The sequence below is a fragment of the Erpetoichthys calabaricus genome, chromosome 1 (assembly GCF_900747795.2).
Source record: "Erpetoichthys calabaricus chromosome 1, fErpCal1.3, whole genome shotgun sequence".
Lineage (NCBI taxonomy): Eukaryota > Metazoa > Chordata > Cladistia > Polypteriformes > Polypteridae > Erpetoichthys > Erpetoichthys calabaricus.
In genome coordinates, this window is record NC_041394.2 from 259,045,538 (window position 1) to 259,071,986 (window position 26,449).

General features: G+C 36.8%; 1 protein-coding gene across 1 annotated transcript in view; it reads left to right on the forward strand.

The window, feature by feature from the left end:
• The window catches only part of col7a1l (collagen type VII alpha 1-like), a 548,766-nt gene that overhangs the window by 108,517 nt on the left and 413,800 nt on the right, over window positions 1–26,449 (forward strand). Inside the window, exons 3-4 of the mRNA XM_051929632.1 lie at window positions 6,554–6,734; window positions 19,223–19,382. Of these exons, the coding sequence (XP_051785592.1) occupies window positions 6,554–6,734; window positions 19,223–19,382 (341 nt within the window). The remainder of the gene's footprint in view (window positions 1–6,553; window positions 6,735–19,222; window positions 19,383–26,449) is intronic.

The following is a 26,449-nucleotide window of genomic DNA, read 5'->3' on the forward strand; positions in this document are numbered from 1 at the left end:
AAGTGTAGGTTTGAGGTTTGACAAAGTCAATAAGCCTTCATACAAACTTTTTATAGATATACCTCATACTTTTGGTTGCGAAAAAAATGTTAATTTGCAAGAATATAAGCAGATTAAAATAATTTAAATAACAATCTGAATATTATAATTAACAGGAGAAATAATTATTTTCTGAAAGTTCACACCATTATAATTAGATTTAAAATGTGATTGTGAAAGAACATGCAACAATTTCAGAAACTCCAATGAATGAATCAAAGATGGAAAGCTTTTACTGTAAGTGTCCATTTCCATATCTACATGAATAATAAAGTTGCTTATTAAAAATATCTGATTATAGTTGATACTGGGTGGCGCAGTGGTAGTGCTGCTGCCACGCAGTTAGGAGACCCGGGTTCGCTTCCCAGGTCCTCCCTGCGTGGAGTTTGCATGTTCTCCCCGTGTCTGCGTGGGTTTCCTCCGGGCGCTCCGGTTTCCTCCCACAATCCAAAGACATGCAAGTTAGGTGGATTGGCGATTCTAAATTGGCCCTAGTGTGTGCTTGGTGTATGGGTGTGTTTGTGTGTGTCCTGCGGTGGGTTGGCACCCTGCCCGGGATTGGTTCCTGCCATGCGCCCTGTGTTGGCTGGGATTGGCTCCAGCAGACCCCCGTGACCCTGTGTTCGGATTCAGTGGGTTGGAAAATGGATGGATGGATAGATAGTTGATACTTTAGGTAAAACAATGTGAAACTTGACTAAGAATATAGATTATGAGCTATGAGTTCTGTAAATATTTGAATAAGATACAATAATGCATGTCTTGGTTATTTGCAAATCATTTATTATAAAAATTTTTAAAAACCGGTTACCAGTGTCAGTTTTGTATTAATGGCCAGTAGGACACGCCCCTACCAAATGCTGTGCAAAATAGCTAGTACACTTCCTTCACTAATTTAACACATGATTGAAATGTTTATAACAATAAGTCTTAAGATTTTTTTTAAAGTTTCTAAAATACTCCTTCTCGTACTATGTGAAACTGTCTTTGTGCCTGGATTCATGGTGGACCAGTTGGCCCAGCATTGTTCTCAATACCCAAGGGTGTGTGTGTATACATGTCCAACCTGATTTTTCCACTTTAGTGATGTGCTTTGAAGGAAATCCATCACCCATATTAAAATGAGGACAGCGTTGTGTTTTTTTTTTTTGTAAGTACACTTTTGCATTTCCAGTACAAGATTTGCCCAGTCCCTTAAAGGTAGCCACAGCAGAAAAAAGGCAATCAAATATTATGAATCCAACTTTCACCAGACAATATATGGCATGTTTATCTTCACCAACTAAGCTTAATTTGAACACGCCAGATTATAATGCTCCTGTTTCAAAGAAATGCAGGATTCTAATGTAGAAAGACCAGATATGTATGTAGAAACTGACCAGCAAACTGCGGTGGGTTGGCACCCTGCCCAGGATTGGTTCCCTGCCTTGTGCCCTGTGTTGGCTGGGATTGGCTCCAGCAGACCCCCGTGACCCTGTGTTCGGATTCAGCGGGTTGGAAAATGGATGGATGGATGGAACTGACCAGCAAACAACTGACCACTTGGCGCTTAGTGCTACTAATGGACATCCAACATGCAGTTTGAGTCTTGTGGGTATTCCGCATGTTTTGTCATTATAACTACAGTTTGTTCTTTTTTACCTCAAAGCTGTTCATTTCTGAACTTGATGTGTTATCATTTCAATTTAGGCCAATATATTTTCCTGAGGAGAGGATTTTTGTTGGACATTCACTTTACATAAGTGTTTAAATATTTATTGCTGTATTTTGTCAGATGATGATGATGTCAGAGGGTATACAATTTATTTTTGTATAGCCCAAAATCACACAAGAAGTGCCACAATGGGCTTTAACAGACCCTGCCTCTTGACAGCCCCCAGCCTTGACTCTCTAAGAAGACAAGGAAAAACTCCCAAAAAACTTGTTGGGAAAAAATGGAAGAAACCTTGGGAAAGGCAGTTCAAAAAGAGACCCCTTTCCAGGTAGGCTGGGTGTGCAGTGGCTATCAAAAAAAAAGAGGTAAATACAGTACAATACAAAACACACAACAGAACACAAGTAATCCTTAATACAATACGATAGTACAATAGTAATATTTCAAGTACAGAGGAAAATGCAAAAGTAGATAATATCACATAATATGATTCAGATTTGTTCAGAGTCCTGGAGACATCAGCCATCAAGCTGCCTCCCCACTACTGGCCATTCCACAGCTGAGTCAGAGGTGAGCTGGCCAGTATGATGAAGGGACCCTTCTGCCTGACATTTCCAGTTCTCCTCCATCAGAAATGACTTTTCTTTAGGCAGGCAGACAACATGGCAGTAGGGCAGTTTCACCAAGTGCCACATGTGAGTACTGAGAAGAGAAACAATAAGTGAGGGTTAGTAACAAATTATAACTATCATATTAATTATGTTTTAGTGCTAATGACTAACAACAGAGGTGCAGTATGTACAGTTAATTAGCAGCTCTATTCAGGGTATGCTGAACTGAAGTAGTGAGGCTTCAGCCTGGATTTGAAAGCTGAGACCGAAGTGACATGTCTTATAGTAGCAGGCAGACCATTCCACAGTTCAGGCGCTCTGTAACTAAAAGCTTGACCTCCCACTGTTATTTTATTACTTCTAAGCAGACTGGCATCTTGAAATCTTAATGTTCTCTCTGGTTTGTCAGTAATGATAAGTTCAGATAAGTAAGCCGGACCTTGGCTGTTTAAGGCTTTATATGTTAAAATAGGATTTTGAAATCTGCCTTACACCCAACCAGGAACCAGTGTAATGTTTTAAGAATTGGAGTTGTGTATTTGTATTTTCTTGTTCTTGTAATAATTCCTGTAGCAACATGTTTGGATTAACTGGAAGCTGTATAAAGAACAATTTGAACATCCAGTGAACACCGCATTGCAGCAGTCAATCCTACTAGAAATAAATGCATGAATTAATTTTTCAGTATTTAACCTATTTAGAAAATGCTTTAATTTCCTAATATTTTTAAGATGGAAAAAACATGTTTTGAACAGTTTTGTAATGTGTGCTCTAAATGATATGCTAGAGTCAAAGATAATGCCTAGACTGAGGGTGATTCAGTAAAATTAATGGTGATTCCAGCTGAGTTAAATAATGACAATATATTGCTGCGATTATTCCCTCCAACAATTAACATCTCTGTTTTATTTGTGTTTAAAGACAAATAGTTCTTATCCATTCACTCCTTTAATTCACTAACACAGCTAATTAAAGACAATGATCACAATGATCTGATGCCAATTGAGAAAGACTAGGGAACAGCATCCCATTGATTGATGGATTTTTTTGTGACATAAAAAAGTATGTAAACTTGTAGAAGTCTGCATGCATACTGTATAAGAAAATTCGGGCATGACACGATCAGCATTTTCAGCCTAGAAATGCTACTAAAAGTTCCTAAGTTTGATTCACTTTTAATATCTAATTATCTTTTAATATCTAATATTATTAAAAACTTAATACAGTTATCAAGTTTTACTTTTATGCAGATATTACTATGTGTTGTATTGTTAAGTATGTTTAATATAAGTCTGTAAGGCACTTGGCCCATTTGATAATGAAGGTGATGAATATGTCATATATGTCAAGTATTTTTAATTGTCATTTAAAGATTACAAAGAGAACACTTATTTACTTTAAAACATTGCATTTTTTTTTTTTCTTAAAGACCATGACCAGGGAAATTCAGGAATAAAAGTTGAATTCTGAATAGCCTCTTTAAATGCAGTCAATCGTCACATGTTATTCAGTAGATAACACAAGGGTGCTCAGGGGTCAGGAATAAAATAACAGTGATTTTTTTTTCATTATACCACAATTGGTATTGTAGCTTAAGTAAGAAAGACAGATTCTAAGAAGATTGCTATTGGTTCATTTGGAAATACCAGATGCTTTTTAAAAAGGAGACATGCTGGCATTAGATAAATATACAAGCAAAATATAACAACTTTAAGATATCAGTGGTGCATGATGATGAGTACTGATCTCAAGCATAGCTTTGGTGGAAGCCACCTAGACCTGAAGTTAATCGGCAGGAAGATTTTCAGATTTTAAAATAATTTAATAAGAATGATTAAGAAACCGCAGAGATATCATAGAAAAACACTACTCCAATGCAAGATTATTTTAGTGTAGCTATGAGATTTTTCCACCCATTTTTTCATCCATTCTGTAATTTGTGACTTTGAAAACTAGCTGAGAAATGCTGTACCTACAGTTAGTAAATGGAATCATGATTTATCATTTTGGAAACGTTCCTGTCTGCTATTAAATGAAATAAATGATTTGCTTTAGTGTGTCCATTCTCCAATAATTCTTGTCTGTTTCAATAACCAATCCCTATTTTTACCATATATTCTTTTGCAGTTTGTGTAAATGCATACCACCCATTACTCTCATTTTATAAAGTGACACTTACAGTAAAAGTGTAATGTTCAATATAATATAAAGTGTTTATACTTATAACTGAAATTTATTTACGTCTACCATGCAGATGATGTACCTAGTGATGTAAAATGTATTGGATCTGACACAACAAACACTGTACAAATCCCATTTAAAAATATTTTTTTCTCAGTTTGTCACCTAGTGTACATAAAAATACAGTTCATTTGATTAATTTTGTTTGTTGTGACCTCTGCTTAGACCACCTGTTCAAGTGGGGAATCTCTGTAGCTTTTTTGCAAATGATTGGCTTGGCGCACATGTTATAAGGATGCTAAACAGCAAATGTGTTTTTTTTTTTTTATTGATGTTAGAAGAAAGCAAAATTGCCATAACCTTGCGGCAATTGATTTTTTATCACAGTGCATCTGTGCACATTTGTTTAAAATCAATAAATACAAGCTTTTATGTAAACACTAAATATTATTGCTAAGCAAAATGAAAGTACCGTGTTTTTTTTTATTTTTTATTGATATCACTAGTTAATGTGATTAGTCATGATGAGAATGTCAGTCATTACTTGCTATCTCATTGTGGCACAATAAATACTTTTTATTATCTAGGTAGTCATCCTCCCCTTAGTCCATTCATTTGCTGAAATCTCTTATTACATTACAGAAACAAAGGGAACAAATGTCGATAATGTCACTACCAAGTGCAAGATAGGGACTTGCCATGTATGGGATCTCAGTTTAGAGCAGGGCCTGCATATGCACACTCCAACACTCACACACACCAGGCCAGTTGATAAATTAACCTAACAAGTGGGCATAAATAAGAATACCCCAAGCAAGCTCATGAGGACAAAGGTAGATCATAAAGACACCACATGAAGTGTGGTATTTATTATGAAATGGTTTTCCTTAAAGTCCCCAAACAGAAGTTGCAATTATCTAAAATTATGAATTCTGTCATAATAAAGAGAACATTACATCAGATGTTGGAGGAAACGCCTCCAAAATTATTCCTGGAGCTGAGTAAATGAATAAGGGAAGCCAAGCCCCTTTAGTGATTAATTACTGTGTTGTACTGGGAAAAGTGGATGACACAGTGACTACCTTGGCTGTGTTTCAGATCCATCATCCTGTGCTAGAATTGCATGCTCAGTTGTTCTCTGCATGGACTTTGCACATTCTTACATTGTCCTTGTACAGGTTTTTCTGTAAGTACTCTGATTCTCCTACCAAATCCCAAAGTGTTATGCATTATGCAAAGTGATGATTCTAAATGGATCTTGTATGAGGCCAGATGTGTACTTCAATGAATCCTGTGATTGCCCAGTGTTGGTTCCTTTCTTGCACCTGATACTGACAGGATAACCTTTGTCCCAGCATTACTGTCAGTTACTTAAAGAAGAACGCATACACTGAGACACCATAAAACATGCCATGAAACACAGGAAGAGTGTGCAGAATGGCAGTATTTGACCTGCCTTTCATGATGTAGGCAAACATTGTCTCTGAGACATAGAAGGAATAGACTATAAAAGTTATTTCAGTCTCTGACACTGATTCAATGTTTGTTTCTTACCATTTAATATTCTAGTTTTAAGATGAAGAGATATAAAATCAAGTGCAATAAAGAAGTGCCTTATGATGGTTTTCATTTTGAGAACACTCAAGATGGAGACTTCTCCACAACTCTGTATGTGAGGGCTAACTCAGGTACCCATTATTTCTGGCATGCTGAACACTGTTTGTTGTGCTTAGTCGTTCCCTTCAAGTAAAATTGAGCAGGCAGTGCTTCCATCAGGGTAAAAATACATTCATGCATGTATAAGAGCTATATTTATTCTTTGTCTACAATGTTTAGGGAAAAGGCCATGAAACAGAATACCTAAGTAAACATTGTGTTTAACAAGAAAATTTACTGCAACTTGTAAATCTGAAATTTCTTTGTCACATGTACTATTCTTCAGTTAAAATGTTTGTTTTCTGGATGACAAAAGTGAAAACAAATTAGTTAAATGATTTACACTTTTATAATTTAAATTTCAGGAAGCTTTTAAGTTTATTAATTTAACATTCTTTTTTTTTTTCTCCAGTCTGTAACACAGCAGTTATGGCTGACATTGTGTTCCTAGTAGATGAATCTTGGAGTGTTGGAGATGCCAATTTCCAGATTATTAAAGATTTCATTAATGGCATTATTGGGTCATTTAAGAAAATTCCTTTGGGAAAAGAAGGGATGCGTTTTGGTGTAACCGTCTACAGTGACAAACCAAGGTAATTTCTGCATTTTATAATGATTAAATATCTGTTTGCCAGAGTGCAGTTTTCATGTATCTTTTTCAAAACTCTATATGTGAGGGCTGACTCAGGGATCCATTATTTCAGGCATGCTGTGGGAGGCATTGCACAAGATCAGCAAACACTCTTTACTGTGCTTCCTTTAAATTACACTTTTCTTGTTCGTACAATAAAAAGTTTTTTTTTTTAATTTCTCTTGCTGAACACTGAGACATGTACCAATGTTGGCCACCAATTGTAAGAATACAGTAATCTTCTGGGACACTCGTTTCTCAGACAAATTTGCGTCACAACATTTGTTTCTTCTGGAATACTCATCTCATGTCTTCTAATTTTTATCCTTATTTCAGAAAGATGTTGGGTCTAGTAATGCAGACCAGACTTCCCATCTTCCATATCACTAGTAAAGAGTGTCAGCTCCTGCTTGACAATTCCAAGTTAGTCTGGGGTTGGCAGAGACAAATAATAAACTTCTCTGCCTGGGGAATCTACTACTCTTATCAGCAGACAACAAGCCAGTCTTTTCTGAAAGAGAACCATAAAGTGCCAGTTCTTTTCCAGACCAGTTTGCTCTTGGCTACAAATAGCTCTAGGGTATGCCAAAGATCATAGACACAACAGCTCAAAAGAATGCCATCATTCACAAATTGCTCAGATGAATCCCTTGAGCAACGAAACTGGATACTTTTAAGCTCCAGGCTTACCTTCAGCTCTTTTAAAATGACGAACAGAAAGGGTGACAGACAAAGTGCACACCTGTTAGAGTTCCACATCTACTTTATTTACAGGAACTAAATGTAATGCAACAAGTGCCCTAGAGCACTGATACCTTTGGTGCATGGTCTTAAGTCTTCATCTGGCCCAACAAATACATGTCAGGTGTGACAGTAGATGGCGCTATACCAGCGCTTAACCCGGCACAGACAGACACAAGAGGCACACTTACACAAGTTCATGCTTTTTATTTCCTTCTTCAGCACAATACAGTCCTTTGCACTTCACACACTGCAGAAATCACCACAAATATAACTCACAGTCCTTTTCTTCTTCTCTCCACTCCACTCCACTCCTCCTAAGCTCCATCCTCTTCCACCCGACTCCGGCTCCCTGAATGGCGTGAGGCAGCCCCTTTTATAATGCACCCAGATGTGCTCCAGGTGCTCCCTGATGACATTCCTGCAGCACTTTCTGGTGTGGTGGAAGTGCTGCATACCATGACTTCTGAGCCATCCAGGCACCCCCTGGCGGTGGCCACAGGTCACCACAAAGGGACTACTGAAATGGCCCCAACACCCACCATGCTCCAGAGGAGGTACTGCTCCTCTCCTGGTCCTTCCATCTTCCAGGTGTCCCAACTGGGCATGAGCCCCAGCTGTCCGCCACACAGGGTGGATGGGTTTCAGATATTGAGACATCATCCCCCTCCACCATAACAAGAAATTCTGTGCCTGAAAAACATCAAATTAATGAAAATGAATGTGAATTTTACTCTAGGAAATGAATACAGAATTAGGTCTTTGCTTTTGTGGAATTAAGAGAGTATAGCAACCATGACTACATTTCTTCAGAGGCACTAAAATTATTAAGCTATTGAGTAAATTAACAATTTATATGACAATAGTTGCCTTACATGTTGATCCTTTATTAACCATAATTTCTTAGCTAGATTTTGCAAAGAAAATGAGAAAAAGAGAAAATTTTAAGAGAACACAGTTTGGGTATGACCTCTTTAGCTACTAATTTTAACATATTTTCTTCCATATCTTATAAAATAGAGGCAATGTAAATGGAAATCTTTAATAATGATGTTGGATGAGGAACATTTAACACATTCTTTCAATCTATTTACTGCTAGTGGTTGTAACATTACATCTTGCCTGAAGAAGGGCCCTGAATTGCCTCGAAAGCTTGCATATTGTAATCTTTTTAGTTAGCCAATAAAAGGTATCATTTTGCTTGACTTTTCACTGTTAGTGGTTAAAATTCTAAATTCAATTTTAGCACTATTGAATGCTTTATGAATCTATTCCTCAGAATTAACTCCTTATTGCTAAGTAATTATTGTGCTGTTTGCCTTTTTTGCTACAGAAACAAAATATGTTGGATTCATCATCCCCTTCACTGTACTTGTCACTCAGAATGCAGTGTTTGTACAGTGTTGGATTCTGTGGAGGATTTTGTGGAGATGAAATCAAGAATTAAATTTTCTTCCTATTCATTAGACATCATTACTATAAGCATCTTAAAAATGCCTGTTTTCTGTAGCCTTGTCAAACAACTAAGACACAAAATCCTTTTAACATTGTATGTTCACAGCTTTACATAACATATCATATACAAGTCTAATATTATTCTGCATCACACCATACAGTCATTATACAAACAAATAACCCATCAGGAAGTATGCCCTCAATACCTGGAAACGCTAGGTATCTACATGGTACAGCTATATTCGGTTTATACCCAGGAATAGATTGAAAGGTAGCAAAACGTCAGCAAGTAAATAAATAACAATGTCAATTTATTTATTTATATAGCACATTTAAAACAACATAGTAATGCTGTGGCCAAAGTGCTTTACAATAATAGAATAAAAGAAAAACAAAATAATTAACATGAAACAAATAGAAATAAAATATATGAACATAAAATAAAATACATAATAAATAGAAGTAATGTTATATACATAAAAATAAAAGTAATGTTATATAATCACAAAGAGGAAATCATCAGTATTACTGAAGGTCATGGAATGCAAGTGAATAGAAATGAGTCTTTAATCTTGTTTTGAACAGTTCAATTGTAGATGACTCCTTTATGTGACGAGGTAAAGAGTTCCACAGGCGAGGAGCAGCAGCTGCAAAAACCCTGTCCCCCTTGGTTATACACTTGGTATGAGGGACAACCAGAGACAGATGACCAGAAGATCTAAGCACTCTGGATGGCTGGTGTAAAACACACAGTTCAGATAAGTAGGCAGGAGCAAGCCCATGTAAAGATTTAAAAACTAGTAGCAAGATTTTAAAATCAATTCGAAAACTGACAGGCAGCCGGTGTAAAGAAGCTAAAATAGAAGAAACAGAGTCATACTTTCTTGCCCCAACCAGAAAGCGAGTGGCAGCATTTTGGACCAACTGTAACCTGCGTATCAGAGATTTGTTAATCCCAGAATACAGCGAGTTGCAGTAATCGAGGCAAGAAAAAATAAACACATGAGTAGCTATCTCAAGATCCCTACAAGATAAAAAAGGCTTTATCTTACCTAATAGACGAAGTTGGAAAAAGCAACTCTTGACAACAGAATTTACTTGTTTCTCAAAAGAGAGGTTACTGTCAAAGGTAACACCAAGATTGCGGACTTGAGGTTTGGAAAAGACAGAGAAAGAGCCGAGAAGTCCAAGACCAATTTGGGCTTTAGCTGATGGACCCACTATAAGCACCTCTGTTTTATTTTGATTTAGGTCAAGAAAATTATTAGCCATGCAGGATCTTAGTTCAGACAGACAGTTGTGGAGTTGATTTGTTGTAGAGTTGCAGAAAGGAATATAAACCTGTGTATCATCAGCATAGCAGTGAAAAGCAATGTTAAATTTCCTAAAAATAGATCCAATAGGGTGAAGGTATATTGAGAATTAAATAGGACCCAAAATGGATCCCTGAGGAACACCATATTTAAGAGGAGCAGTAGATGAAGAAGATGAATTAAAAGTCACTGAAAAGTGTCTACCAGTTAAATATGACCTGAACCAGTTAAAAGCAGCCCCTTTGAGCCCAACAAGATGTTCAAGCCGCATCAGCAATATTTCATGGTCAATGGTGTCAAAGGCAGCTGACAGGTCAAGGAGGAGAAGGACTCCCACATCACCCGAGTCAGTAATAAGAGGGATGTTGTTGAACACTCTCAGGAGTGCCGTTTCAACACTATGATAAAGCCTAAAGCCAGATTGGTAGATCTCAAATAAATTATTGTTAAGGTGATCAACCAATTGATTATAAATAATTCTTTCTAGAATTTTAGCCAGAAATGGCAGTTGGGAAATTGGACGAAAATTGGCTAAAACTCCAGGATCTAATTCTGCCTTTTTCAGACGGGGATGGACTGCAGCATGTTTAAAAAATGAAGGCACAAACTCCCGAACTAATAGAATCATTGATAATGACTAATAAGGGTGGGCCCAACACATCAAAGGCTTCCACTAAGAGACGTGGTGGTACAATATCCAGAGGACTGGGGGCTGGTTTAAGGGTGTCAATAGTTCTTTTTAGCTGTGAAAGTGAGACTAGATCAAAGGATTCTAAGACAATGTCATGATTATCAGTAGGAAGTTCATAGCCGTTTGAACAATGCCACAGCAGATAGTATCGATTTTGCTGACAAAGAATGATAGAAACTGCTCACATGAATGAACAATGCTATTTAATCCCATTGCAGAGTGAGGGTGAATGGCCGCATTAATTGAATTAAATAAGACCCTAGGATTCTTTGAGTGACGGGATACTAAATCGGCAAAAAAGTTTTGTTTTGTTATCTTAACTTCAGCCTGAGTCTAAAATCGTTTTACAGGAAGAGTTAAATTTTACGACAGAATCATCGATACCATTATTTTGGTCATGCACATAAAGACTAGAGAAAATGGTTTTAAAATCAGATATAACAGAAGAATTTTAAAAAGTGCGAGCAGCGTGGAAGACAGCTATTTGTCGGGACATCAACAGTAACATTCAGATCCATCATTACAGAAAAGTGATCAGTAAAAGAAACATCACATAAATCAATATTATTCACTGAAATATCATGAGTAAGAACGAGATCAAGGGTGTGACCGAGAGAGTGGGTTGGCGTATTAATATGCTGTATAAAATCAAATGAGTTCAATAGTGATAAAAAGGTTTTGATTGACAACAAACGTGAATGTTGAAATCACCAGCAATAAATACTTTATCATGAGAGAGGGTGACATCAGCCAAGAGATCAGAGAATTCAGAGATGAAAGTATCATTAAATACAGGAGGTCTATAAACCACGGCAAACAGCAGAGAAGGGGAGCTGCACACTTCGAAAAGTTGAAGTTCAAAGCTGCTAAACGGACCCCCTGTAAGGCTCCGACACAAGAACATACTTTTAAAAATAGTGGCAATTCCCCCCCCCACGACGAGTCAAGCGAGGAGAGTTTAAAAATGAATAACCTGATGGAGTCATGTCAGTAAAACAAGAAGAGTCACCATTTAAAATCCAAGTCTCCGTGATGAAGAAGAAATCCAGATTATTTGAGGTAATAAAGTCTTGCAGAATAAAAGTTTTATTAGACACCGATCTCACATTCAAGACAGCAGCCTTGATAAAGGTAGAAGAGCTTGTTGCAGGATACATAAACAATACATAAATCAACTTTCATATCATTGCATCTGGGCATTTTCAGTAAAATGACAGGGTGATACACAATACTTTAGCCATTTTTGCCTGGCAAAAAATTCTTATGTTTTTTTATTATTGAATTTCTTAAACGCAACTAACATTCCATACAAACAAGTCAAACTTAGCAAAACTTAGTTCAATTCAACCCCTGCCCACCACACCTTCCAAGAAAAGGACAGGAAGGCCAACAGCCAGAGTAAAACTTTAAAAGAGGGAAGAGAATCCTTTCCCCCAAAATAAATTCTTATTCTAAAAACTTATTGATCAGATCCTGCCAGGTTTTAAAAATATTTTGAACAGATCCTCCAAGGGAGAATTTTTTTTTTTCAGTTTCAAATAGTATATACAGTAACATCAGTTACTCACGGACTTAAAAGAGGTGGGCTAGGATTCTTCCAGTTGAGCAAGATAAGTCTTGAAGTAAAGGAAATTACAGTTTGTTTGTCCTTCTCCACTTTAAGCCCATTTGGGACGCCCCTGCAGCATATGTTCCAGGGGAGCAAGCATCCATCCATCCATTATCCAACCTGCTATATCCTAACCACAGGGTCTCGGGGGTCTGCTGGAGCCAATCCAAGTCAACACAGGGCGCAAGGCTGGAAGCAAACCCTGGGCAGGGCGCCAGCCCACCGCAGGGAGCAAGCATGGGAAACCCAATATCTCCCCCTGGATGCTGGTTGGCGGCCTCGCTGGGTTGCAGCGGTGCCTCGGACTCCTGCAGGGCTTCACAGGAGTTGGAATTTGGTGCAGCCTTGTTGGGTTCCGCAGGCACCGCCAGGAGGTGCTGCAGCAGGAGCTGCTAGCTCCTTTTGGGCACTAGTTTCGCCATACCCGGAAATGCAGCCAGATGTCGGCAATCAAACACCTGGAGCACTTCCGGGTGCCTAGTAAAAGGAGCCAGCAACCACCACTCATTGGCCAGAGTCGGGAGGAGGAGGACAAAGCTTGGAGGAGTGGTGGTGAAAGAGAAAGGAGAAGAAAGTGTGTGGAGTGTTTGGTGGTGCTTGTACACTTGGAACTGTGTTGTGCTTGTGGGGATTACGGGGAAGATGTGCCCACAGGTGAAGAAAAATAAAAGTTTATTTATTTTATACGTGCCTCCAGTGTGAATCTGTGTTGGGTCAGGCGCCCATATAGCGCCTTTTGTTACAGAGTACAGCAAACACAGCTATTAATGGATTAGGAGTGACTGTGCCACTAAGGCTCTAGAGGTACTTAAGTTTTTTGTCCGGAATAATGTTAATTTGGTGCACGCCCAAAACATGAGGCTGGAACTTGATTGCAACATGCGCAGGTTGGATCTTGCTCAGGAAACATTTTGGACAATTCTAAACTAGATAGGTATGCTTGATAAAAATTTTTAAGTTGAATAATTGAATGCTTTGTGCATATGGAACTAGAGTGAAATATGTGCGTTTCCTCCCACAGTCCAAAGACATGCAGGTTAGGTGGATTGGCGATTCTAAATTGGCCCTAGTGTGTGCTTGGTGTGTGGGTGTGTTTGTGTGTGTCCTGCGGTGGGTTGGCACCCTGCCCAGGATTGGTTCCCTGCCTTGTGCCCTGTGTTGGCTGGGATTGGCTCCAGCAGACCCCCGTGACCCTGTGTTTGTATTCAGCGGGTTGGAAAATGGATGGATGGATGGATGAAATATGTGCAAGGCTGCCTTCCACTCCTTTTCTGAAATGTTGAGTAAGAAATCCTTTTCCCACTGTACTCTTGAAAGGAAGGGACTTTAAAATGTTTTATATATTATAGAAATGCTGCCTGAGTCTTCAAGACTGATCAATATTCCTTCTGGAACAAAAATAGGTGGGAGGTGAGGGAAATTGGGTAGATTTCATTTAGCAAAATTCCTAATTTGGAAATAGTGGAAAAATTGTCTTAATGGAAAGCTACATTTAGAGTGTAATTGTTCATAGGATGCAAAGACATTATCTATATGCAGATCTCAAAATGATTTAATCCTGTACATTTTCCAAACATTAAAAACTGTGTAAGTTTGAGAGGTTTGAAAAAGGTGGTTATTGTGTAGATGTGCCTCAGATAAAATCTACTCTTAAAGAGACAAAAAAAATCATTAAAGAAACATTTCCACCCCTTGTATTGTTGTAGCAGATTTCTTGTGCTTTATCAAAGATGTAGGTTACAAAGATATGTCATTCATAACCACATACTGTATTTAACAATTTTTTGTGGTAAATGATGAATCTTGATATACAGTGCCTATAAAAAGTATTCACCTGTTTGGAGGTTTATACATTTTATTATTATACTAAATCTGGACATTTATTAATAGAAAAACACTTTAATGTCAAAGTGAAAATAGATCTCTGCAAAAGGTGGCATAAATTAACTTCAAATATAAAGTATAAAATACTTAATTGCATTTAAAGTAAGTGTTCACCCCTTCAAGTCAGTATTTAATAGATGCACATTTGACAGCCATGGCAGCCTTGAGTCTCACTGCACAGGTCTTTATCTGGACTCTGTACTTGGTCCTCATTCTGCTTTGCAAAACTGCTCCAGCTCTGTCAAGCTGTATGGAGATCTTGAGTAAGCAGCGTTTTTTGTCCATCCACAAATTCTGGTGCCAGTTTAAATGAGGTCTCTGATTTAAATCCAGGACAAAAATCAACAAAATGATGTCATGCACTAGTCATAAGCAGCTGCAGGTGCTTGTCTTAGGTCAGAGCTCAGAAAGAACACCAACTTGGAATGAGTGCCAGGTTTATATAAAGTTCTAGAAATGGAAGGGGCAGAGTGTGGTGCATTGGGGCAGAAGTGACGTCAGTCATCTTCTCCTGTATTCTAGGTAAGGAAGCAAAAGTGAGGTTTGCAGCTGTATGTCATCTTCACCCCCCTACCTTCCTCCAGCATTATGCCAGTAAAATATTCATCTAATTTGGAAAGCGTTAGGGATAGGACTTAGTGTTTCAGAATAATACATCCCAGCACCCACTGCACCACTTTTTTCAATTTATAGTTCTGTATTTTTGTTCCTTATTCTGGTTTAAATAGTTTCTTTTGTTAGGTATAAGACATTCTTAGCCCTATGATTATATGAGGCTATGCTTTATGCTAAATGTTCTTCAGTTTCATTCTAGGCACAAGAACACAATCAAAATTTATTCACACTAATCTAGCAAATCAAAAATTATTTGCTTAAAAAAAGGGGAAATAATTATGTCATTTGATAAATTAGACTCTGGGGTTATGCTAATGACATTGAATTATAATTTTTAATCAGTTCAAATGTTTTCTGTAAATTGAATATTTTAAAGCAACTTTAAAATGACTGGCATTCAGATTTTGACACTTCATGTTTTTATCCAGCTATAATTTGATTTTAGGACCAATAAAAGTCCTTGTTCAGGTTAGTGCATTTCCTCCTAACTTAACATGAAATTTACTTAAGTATTTTTTATTGTCATTTATACTAAAAAAGTGAATTGATATGATCTATTATCTAAATTCTAAGAAACACTAAAAATAATTCTGTCAGTTGAGGACAAAATGAAAATCATACATGCTTGTTTTACTTTATAACTTATCCATTGTAACATGATTTATACAGTAGTTGATTAGGATGTTAAAATCTGGCCCATCTTCAATTTTGTACCACTTTAATGTTAAGACACCTCATATTCTAATCAAGGTTGTTTTTGCTGGATGAGAGTGAAATTCCAGTAGTATGAATTATTGTGCATTGATTGACAAAATCATTATTAAACTATTAATACTTTATTATATTTTGGGACTGTGGTGGGTTGGCACCCTGCCCAGGATTGGTTCCTGCCTTGTGCCCTGTGTTGGCTGGGATTGGCTCCAGCAGACCCCCGTGACCCTGTGTTCGGATTCAGCGGGTTGGAAAATGGATGGATGGATATATTTTGGGAATATTTTATATACAGCCTCAGATAATGTATTTTTGGTTGTTTTCCCATCTAACTGGAAAAAAACATCTGTTTCTCTGTTTTTATCTACTTTTATAAGCTAGTTTTAGAAGTTCTAAATCAATATACAGTTTCTTTGAATTGTTTTGTGCATATTTCTATGTTAAACACTTATATTCTATATAGTATTTTGTGCTGCCTGCTGGAAAATTACATACCTAAAAAAAATCATTATTACTACTGGCAACACAACAACACCCTGATATACACCTTCAGAGTTAGGTTCAAATCCTGAATTAGTCGTTGTTTATGTGGACTTCTCACAACCTACTGGTTTCAGTGTGATTACAGTAAGATTGGGTGGCGATCTTAGGTGATTTACTGTAAGTGGATAAGTGTATGTTCAATACAATGAATGATAGTCTCCATTCCCCCCATTAAATGACACTGTTTATAGAGATGCAGTTGTCTTAAGTTGGACTATATGCTTGTTTTTGCTTTGTGCCCTTCCCCACCATATCCTATCATCTATGTGGGAGGAGTGAAAGCTTCAGATTTGTCAAAAATTTCAATGTCCGGTTTTCGACGGATCTCAACATTTTTGGGTCCCCTGATACCAAAAACATTGATATCTCAATGATGGGGGTGTGTGTCTGTGTGTCACAGTTTCTTGAGGATGGTCTAGAGCTAAAACAGCTGGACTGAAAAATACCAAACTCAAAACTTAAGCCTGTTATTTCTACCAGGAGTGCTAGCGACCAAAAGGGATGTTGTGACATGAGTGGCTTTCCAAAGTTGCTGTCTGCTTTGGCATAAAATCTCTTCAACTTTAACTGTAAAAGGCAAAATGGCAGTTTTCAATCAGCTGCAGGCATAAAGTATTCATGTCAAAATTATATTTGTCTATATATAGTAAATACCTTATAAAATTACAGAATTCCATATTTTACAGATTTTGTAGGTAATTGGCAGTCAGCATGATGGACCGAGTATAATACTGTCCCTTTTACCAGTCTGCTTCCATTTTGCAGTCTGAGTGGGTGCACTATGTTCACTTTTGTTTTGCTGCGCGTGTGTTCTACACTGCTTCAGCACTTTATCTGTGTCTGTACTTTCACAGTGGCCTGGCAGTTACCATCTCATTTTGTCTACAGTTTGGTACAGAACTGGCCTCTGCTTTGGGCATGTAGCTTATTTGCCATACAAAGTGATGTCCAAATGTTGTCAGCAGTAACTTTCCTCACATTGTCTGTGAACGGCTCACAAGCTATTATCACCATCCACACTGTCTTTCCCTCTTCCCTGACAATCGAGTGTATCTTTCTCCAAATTGTATATACTAAATACTATTCACACTTACCTCAGCAACTATCTAAACTTTGGTTCCAAGCTTGTTAAATTTGTTTGACTTTCAATTTATGAAAGGGCATCAACATTCCTTGAGGAACAAGTGCTCATCTACAGATATGGTTGTCCTTACTTATAACATATGATGCAGTCCTGCACAAAGTGTGTCAAGTGTCTGATGTGGCAGCAAACCTGTCAGCATAAAAAGTGCACAGCCAATATCAGTTTTACACAGAGTAAGGAGAACACACAAGATGGCACACTGTGGATGGAGTAATCCTCGAGTGAAAGCACCTCACTTGCAGTGTTTTCAATATGGCATTTTCCCCCATGGATTTTTATACACCATTTGTAATCCTTGAAGTAATACTTGGTACATACTTGAAACTAGTAATGGGCCAGGGTTAGAGGCCCATTTAAGTGTACAGGCCAGTAAGAGCTCATCTGACAAATTATGCATTTGGAATTCTTTATGATGATGACATCATTTCAGCACCATCTTGGGATTTTATTGTTCAAGGGTACCAGCATTTTGTTGTTGTTGTGTATGGTCATTCATGTTGTTTATGCCAATGACTCCTGATCTTAGATCAGGATCATTATTATTGTAACACTGTTAATTTTGTAACATTTTTTGTTTTTTTTTCACTGGCATTTTGTTTTCTTTTTTTGTGTCTTTTGTTATCAGCAACAGCATCTTGATTTGTTCCCAGAAGCACTATATGTGAGATCATCTTGCTTAGCATATAAAAAAGGCAGTGCCCATCCTTCTTTGTGCAAGTTTCTGTATTATTTAAAACCAAAAAAATCATTCAATGATTTAGCTATTTAAAAAATCTTTTAGGTAGTTAGGACTTTGCATGCTTCTGTTTCAAATTTGTTTTTTTTTTTGTATTTGGCTTTATTATTTGGTTTTTCTTAATTATGATTTTGACCTTGGCCTATTCTGAATTTGTTTACTCTTATCTCCTGGTCGTCTGTTTTTTAGGCTGCCAGCAGAACAGGTTTAGCATTTCCAGTTTTGTTGACTTGTTTTCTCAGTTCTCTTGTTTATTTGTTCCCCACTTGTTCTTTAACTCCAGTTCAGTGTACTCCTTTCTGAATTTTTATCTCCTATCACACCCCTCTGTCTCTGCCCTCAGGCGATCTCTTTGAGGTCGTAACAGGTTTTCTTGGTATTTGATACCTCGAGTGCCCTTATAGGCTCAATGACAATGAGCATGACATTTGGATTATAGAAGCCAGGGTCTTCAGTAAGCATGAAAGTGCTAAAATACAATTTTTATTGGCTACAACTGCCTTTACATATGTTTAACATGTAGCATGTTCTTTCAAAGTAGAAATGAAATAGAGAGTTAGATTAAATTGTATCACCCTACTATAAAATATATGCAGTTAAATGAGAGAGCCCAGGTAAAGAGATTGTTGTTGAGGAAGGAATGTCAAGTTAAGGGATTAGCAGTGCCACTGTATATTTTGTAATTCAAAAGTTAGTCTGCACCTTCCACTGTCAAGTAAGTTGGAATTTCATTTATCTAAAACCGCTTCTTTCTGTTTCATTATTTGGTTAACCACTGTACAAAAATAAAAAGGCAGTGTTTTCTGTTCATTGGTTATGACAGTCATTTGTTGTTACAAGCAGCACCATTATCAAATTTTCCTTTTCTTATTTCAACAGAAAACTACAAGCTTCAGTTCCCTAATCTGTCCACATTAACTGCAGTACTTGAAGTCATTAAACTTTATCACAATTACACCTATGCACACATAGATTCAAACATTCTACATTTTTTGTGTTTTGTTTAAGGATGAAAATTGCTTTGACAGATTATGTCACAATTGAAGAAGTACTTGTAGCAGTGCGTGATCTTCCCTATGAAGGTGGAAACACAAAAACTGGAGAAGCTCTGAAATATCTCATGGAGTCTGTTTTCAGTTTTTCAGTAATTAGAGATGATGCTCCAAAGGTAAGGCTGTATTGTTTCGATACACAATGAGAATTGTAATTGTACATGAATTCATGAAATATTTTTTGATTACTGTGAAATTGTACAGTAGTTTCTGAACCATTGAAAATAGGAGTGATTCATTTCATAAATGTGTTTTAACATTTTCTTTTAATCTTCAAATGAATGAGCTTAAAAAATAAAAATAATTATTTTCTTCTTTTATTGCAGAATCTTGAAAGCTCTTCTTCATAGGAAAGGTTTATTACTTTTAGATTAAATTGATTTATAGACTAGTAGTCTGATTTAATACATGGGATCAAATTCACATAAAAATACTGTAAAGATCTCTTTTGGCTAACTATTCTATTATCTGTGATCTGTCAGGTTATTGGCATCTCTAGTAATTTCACTTTATTATCTATTAATTGTGATAGCTGGGTATTTTGAAATTAGCGTTATTATATTACATAGAGGTGATGCATAAAGGTAAGTCCAGTTATTTCCTCCCAATTCCTTCATCATCAATGATCATGTCTCTAGAACCAATTTCCATTGCTAAGGTCTAGAATGCCACGATCCACCCCACCGTTGACTGTAGCCTAACTGCCATTGTACCCAAGCCTCATTCTTTACCTTGTGGATAGAGAGCCCACAGGGTAGTGGCAAACAGTTTTTTCAGACTAATCTATATGGGTCAACTGGGCTCCAGGCACCAATAAACACCACTCTTAGGTCTGACTTCAAGAGCAGGTTCTAATCTAATATAATCTAATTCAGAGAATCATGTGGACCTTTAATGAATTATTTTGTGTCTTGCCTTTCCCCTTACACCAATTTTCCATAGGTGATCCTATTAAACGCATATATTTCTAGACAGCAAACCCTAAGAATCATTGAGATACACAAAGACTCCCAGGCTAAGATCACAATCCCAGAAGTACTTGGGAACCCGACATGTTTAAATAATTACTGCTAATTCTTTTGCATGAGTGAGTCTTTTTTGATAAACACACCTAACATCTGTCCTAATATAAGATGGTATCAATTATATAATGATCGGATATATGCTCAGAATGGATTTGACATTGGTAAAGGACAACTGGCTCAAGGGGGAAGTACCTGTATATGATAAAAAATCTAAAATCATTTGAAGCACCATTAGCTCCAGACAACAATAGTCTAAAATACCGGGGTTGAGGGGCATGGTGTGATAAAGTCCCAAAAATGGAACATTTAACATTATACCCAAATGTGTGGGTGGGGTGCCTTGAAATAATATTTGGTGGGGCTTAGTCCAGCTAAATGACCCCCTTGAGCCGGGCCAGTGTGAAAGTATATAAGAAAAAAACTGAAAAATATACAAAAATAAAATACATTTTTATTGAACAACATATTCAAAAGATAAAAAAATAATGCAGTCTTAAACTACTATAAACTAATGCCTTGTTCACAAACAAATTTATTATTAATGACTTCTCTAGAACTAATGCGTTCTGCCACAAGTTAGAATATGACAGGCCACAACTGCACAGAAAGAAGGACCAGGAAATGAAACCATTAATGGAAAATTAACTGGGGTCAAAACCAGAAAGACAGAAAAATCATGAGACAAAACCTGATATATAACAAAAACTCACAAAGTTTCAGAAACCAAGCAAGAAAGTCAGAATATTAATGAATCTTTTAGCAAAGCACACTTAACAAATTTTGTTTAGATAGCCATAAGATTTTGTGCATACTTAGGTGTGATGTAGGCTTAAATAGTGTACCACAAAGGTATCACTGTCCTGACTTCTTGTAAGCACAATTTTCATAAAGAACCATTATTCCATATAATGCTGCACCTCACAAAAACAATATGGAGTTTCGATGGAGCAAAATTGTAATGTGGGACCAGTAGGGGGCACCACTGTGCCCCATGTTCTCAAAACACACCAACACAAGTACAAGGTTCAAATGATAATTTATTTTAAAAAATATATTCACCAATGACTTCTTTGCATACCTTGCAGAAGCACCCAAACACAATTCTCTTCTCTTCCTCTCTTTCATCCTCTTCTTCTACTCCTCCAGGCAAGCTTCATCCTCTGCTTCCTGATTTTCACTCCCTGAAGTGAGGGCCAGACCTGGGAGAACTTCTGGTATTTTTAGTGCTGCATGTCGGAAGAACTTCTGGGTCTGACAGAAGTACTTTAAAGTAGGGGTGGTCTGTCCTTGCAGCTCCCCCTGGCAGGACCTATGGCACCAATCAAGTCTGTCTCCCAGGGATACAATACCCAGCCTGCCCTGCAGGTATCCATTCAGGCACCATACGCCAGGAAGACCTATTGAATCAGGGGAGCAAATAATCAATGCAGGTGATCACCCTCTGTCCCTCCATCATACTGGCCTCCTGACTGAGTAAGGAACCTTGAACCATCCTGGCTGGAATTCTAGATCATGCTTGGTATCCAGGACAAATGTTAAAATAAAAGTACAAACCTTAAAACAAACCTAAACTACAAAATGATAATGAAACTAGCATCATCAGGATTCAGAACCCAAAAGAAGAAGTACAAACACCCAGGAAAAATTATTAGTGAAAATAAAACATGGACAAAGTAGCCATAAAGGAGAGTTACTGGAAGTAAGAATTGTTATTGGCTTTTTTCCTGTCTTTTCAGTTTTGTCAGTTCAGGGTACAGATGAGCTTTTCATATACCCCCATGTCTACCCACTTTCACTGTTGCCGAAGGAACCTTATTTCCTTCCTCGCAAGTGTGAAAGCACCAAATGGACCTAAGCAGACCTGAATTTAGAAAACCATCAAGTGCAGGGAATGATCTCAGCGAGCCCGCTCATCTTGGGACTAGTTTTGCCATCTCTGCAGCAAACATATTGCTTAAGCAAAGCTGTCTTGAAGATTTAAGTAGGTCAAAATCAAAATATCTTGTTTTTCAAAACAATAAAACTTACTTGCTTGTTTTTTTAAAGGTTTCTCTTGCATAAACAATAAGATCTGGCATACTTTATTTTTTACCTTCTTTTATACAAATGTGATTTCAGATATTGACACATGAATATGTGCATTTCTACAAGTTTTATGTTACAATGTGTGATCCATGGCATGCCTGATGGATTCTGCGAATACACAAAACATTAACAAGGGACAGATTCACAAACAAGGGACAGAAATGCTATATAATGGAAAAAGAAACTGGAAAAATTCCAAACACAGTACAAAAATAAAGTCTGCATCGCCAGATTTTGACACCAGTCAGAAGGAAGGATCTTAACTTTAATTAAACCCAGTATCATGTTTATTTAAAATATATTTGTGAAAACATTAAATATTTGTTTATTTAAGATTTTATTAAACATAAAAGGCATGCAGTGTGGCATGGTGATTAAGGGTCTGGATTTCAGACCCTGAGGTTGTGGATTCAAATCCCACTACTGACACAGTGTGACTATGTGACACTATGTCACTTCACATGCCTGTGCTCCAATTAGGGAAAAATAAAATGAATAGAAATATAACCAAGTGGCCATGGATAAAAGTGTTGGCCTGTTAATATTTTTTATCATTATAACTTTATTCACCAGCAATTTAGGCCTAACTTTACCCAATTTTGAAAAGTAACATACTGTTACAGTGATTTAAGGGGACAATCCCAAAAGGCCTTGCCAAATCCATTGCAGTTATTCCTGAATATGTACGTATGTGTAAACAGAACATATTCTGTTTCCTAGCAGAGGGATGATATTAGAAGCATGCAGAAATTAATATGGGGAACCATACTGAGTGGGATTTATGAACGTCAACGTCAGAGACATCTCAATCCATCTATCCATTTACTGAATGAATGTATTAATTTCTGTTTCCATAGGTTTGTACTAACTTCTGAAAGACATGATCATACAGTAAAAGCATAATTTTATCAGTTATTGTCAGACATAAGCATAGAAAACCTTAGACTAGACTAGACTTTAAAGAAATATTTTAATCCAAACTGCAAGGAAAGCTTTTTACGCTTTAATTCAAATCAATAAAAATACCCAGCAATGTCATTATATAATACCCTGTAGCTTTTCATATCATCTATGTGAAGACTGTCTATCTTGAGACAGTTTCTTGTGGAAATTTGGCAGATTTATGAGAATACAGCTGAAATAATTTTTTAAAAAGATGACATTAAATCAAAATGAAAAAACCATTCAAGGACATACATTAAATAATTTATTCTTGTCATCACTTTATAGACTACAGTATTATAAAATGTATGTACAGTAATGATTTGTAGTCATTTTAAGTGTTTTAAAAATTGGTTTCATATGAACATTATAAAGTAAGACGACAGGTCCATAAGGCATAGACCACTTTATTATCATACGGATTAAAATGGTTATTATTATGGTTATAATTATTGATATTCATCCATTTTACAGTGAATTAAAGCTGCAGCTTTGTAATTTGGCTATCTTATTGCAGAGCATTACAAATGATTATGGGAATTCATTTCTCAGGCACAGCACAGTAGTACAGCAGTTAGTGAGCAGTGTCACACTGCTTGGCTCAGATGGCAGTTTCATCTCTAACTGTGTGATTGTATGCTCTCATGTTATTTATGGGAGTAATGGTCAGCATCACAGGAGCCCTTGTGGACCAGGCCTCATACATAAAAATATGTTCAGGAATTTGTGTATGTATATATGTTTCAATGCATTTCTACATAGTGCAAATTTACATATTATTTGGTGGCAAATGTAAAATGGTGTCAGTTTTCTTGGACAGCAATTCACTGCAGTTTTAATTACACGTCTTCTGAAGAGATTCATTTACAAGGCTCATCAAATGAAACTCTGCTAATGATGTTGTTTTGGTCTTTAGTGCCTTAATGTCTGCCTCTGTATAGGTGTAATTTAACCTAGCAATATTACACATCAGGTTAAGTGCAAATGTACTTAATTAGTTGAATTTTACTAGCTTTATTAGTTGTATCCTGTAGTAGTGAATTTTTATGGCTATATTTATTATTACGTTTTTGTTTCATTTTATTATCTTTTGTTGCAATGGATAGTATATTTGATTCGCTTATGAGTGCCAAATTGTGAGTGTTTGATTGCTATAGCCTTCGTTAAATGAACCTTGAAATAGTCATTAACATCAAAAATTGTAGACGAATATTGATTTTAAACAGATGTAACTGCTTTCTTTATTATTACATGAAAGATGAAAATAAAACCAAATGGCTCCCTAAATGACATTTAATTTAATTTAGATCAGGTGTTTTTAGTGTGCACATTGATTTAGGGCACATATTGTAACATTTGCTTCTTTTAAGTAAAATGTTTAGTAGGTACTTTAGTCTTTCAAGTTTTTTATTTTTTAAAGGTTGTGGTGGTGCACTTAGGTTTTGGGGTCACCTAAGTGATATTTTAAGTGATCATTGTTGTTCTGAATGGCTTGTTTAAGTCCAAATTGTTCTAATAAATACATATATTTAAGATAAGGAAAACAATTTTTGAAGTAAAGTTAAACATATTGATAAAGGTGCCGGAAAGTGATGACATGTTGCCTGTTGATTAGCTTGTGTAAGTAAGTATTTCACTGTACTCTCTACATTTGGCAATAGTGATCCTATAAACTAGGTATGGCCAACACCGATCCTGGAGAGCCACAGCGGCTGCAGGTTTTCATTCTAACCATTTTCTTAATTAGTGACTAATTTCTGCTACTAATTAACTTCATTTAATTTATTTGCTATTTAGGACTCAGACCCTTCTGAGCACCGTTGGTCCTGAGGGGCTGCAGTGGCTTCAGGCTTTTGTTCCAACCCAATTCCTTCATGAGAATTCATTCATTGCTGATGAAGCACTCATTGCTCAAGTGACATTTTCCTGCCGAATTTTAGATGTCTCCCTTGTTAAGATTTTGAACCCTTAATTGTAGCACTAGGGTGTTGTACCGCGTTAGCCATTATGAATGTAGAGAAAAGCCAAGCAAAATGACACCTTTTATTGACTAACTAAAAAGATTACAATATGTAAGCTTTCGAGGCAACTCAGGCCCCTTCTTCTTGCCTGAAGAAGGGGCCTGAGTTGCCTCGAAATCTTGCAAATTGTAATCTTTTTAGTTAGCCAATAAAAGACGTCATTTTGCTTGGCTTTTCTCTAAACCCTTAATTGTTTATTTAGTCTTAAACAGCTTTAGTCATTGTTTTAATTGCTCCTTATTAGAAATAACATGCGAATGACAAAGGAACCAGCAGTTGTACATCTAACTTGTCGTCATTTTTACCATCGTTTATTCATCATTTACTATTTGGTTTAACTAATTACTCAGAAGGAAACAGAGGAGAAAGTGAAGAACTGAAGATTACACTTCAAATCACTTGGATGACACAATTATCATTAGAAAGGAAAAAAAATCTATGATTTAAAAATGAACTGACATGGTAGAACTAAAACACTAACAAGTCATGAAATTAAATAAGATCCGTTATTGGTGAGGATTGGCTTCTAATTAAGCAACTGGGTTGGAATAAAAATTTGCAGCCATTACGGCTCCCCAGGATTTGGAGTTTGCCTGACCTGCATAAACCTATAAATCTATGCATGGCTCTTGGCTTCGTGAACCTATGATGTTATGCTGTGTTGTGTAGCATGAAACTCTGCTTGCTCTAGTCCAGGGGTAGGCAACGTCGGTCCTGGAGTGCCACAGTATGTGCAGGTTTTTGTTCCAACCCAGTTCCTTAACGAGAACTCAATTATTGCTGATGAAGCACATATTGCTTAAGTGACATTTTAATGCTTCATTTTAGTGGTCTCGCTTGTTAAGGTTCTCCAACCTTAATTGCTTATTTCAATCTTAAACTGCTGCATTCAGTGTTTTAATTGCTCCTTATTAGCAATAAGATATAAAAGACAAAGCAGCCAGCAGTTCTCCAGCTAGCTTTTTTCCAATTACATCTGTGTGTGTTCATCATGCACGGTTTGATTTAATAAAACACTTAATAGAAAAATGTGACAGACTGAAAATTATCTGTTTTAGGCTTCAAATCATTTGGATGATATCCTTGGAAAGGAAAAAAATCTACGATATA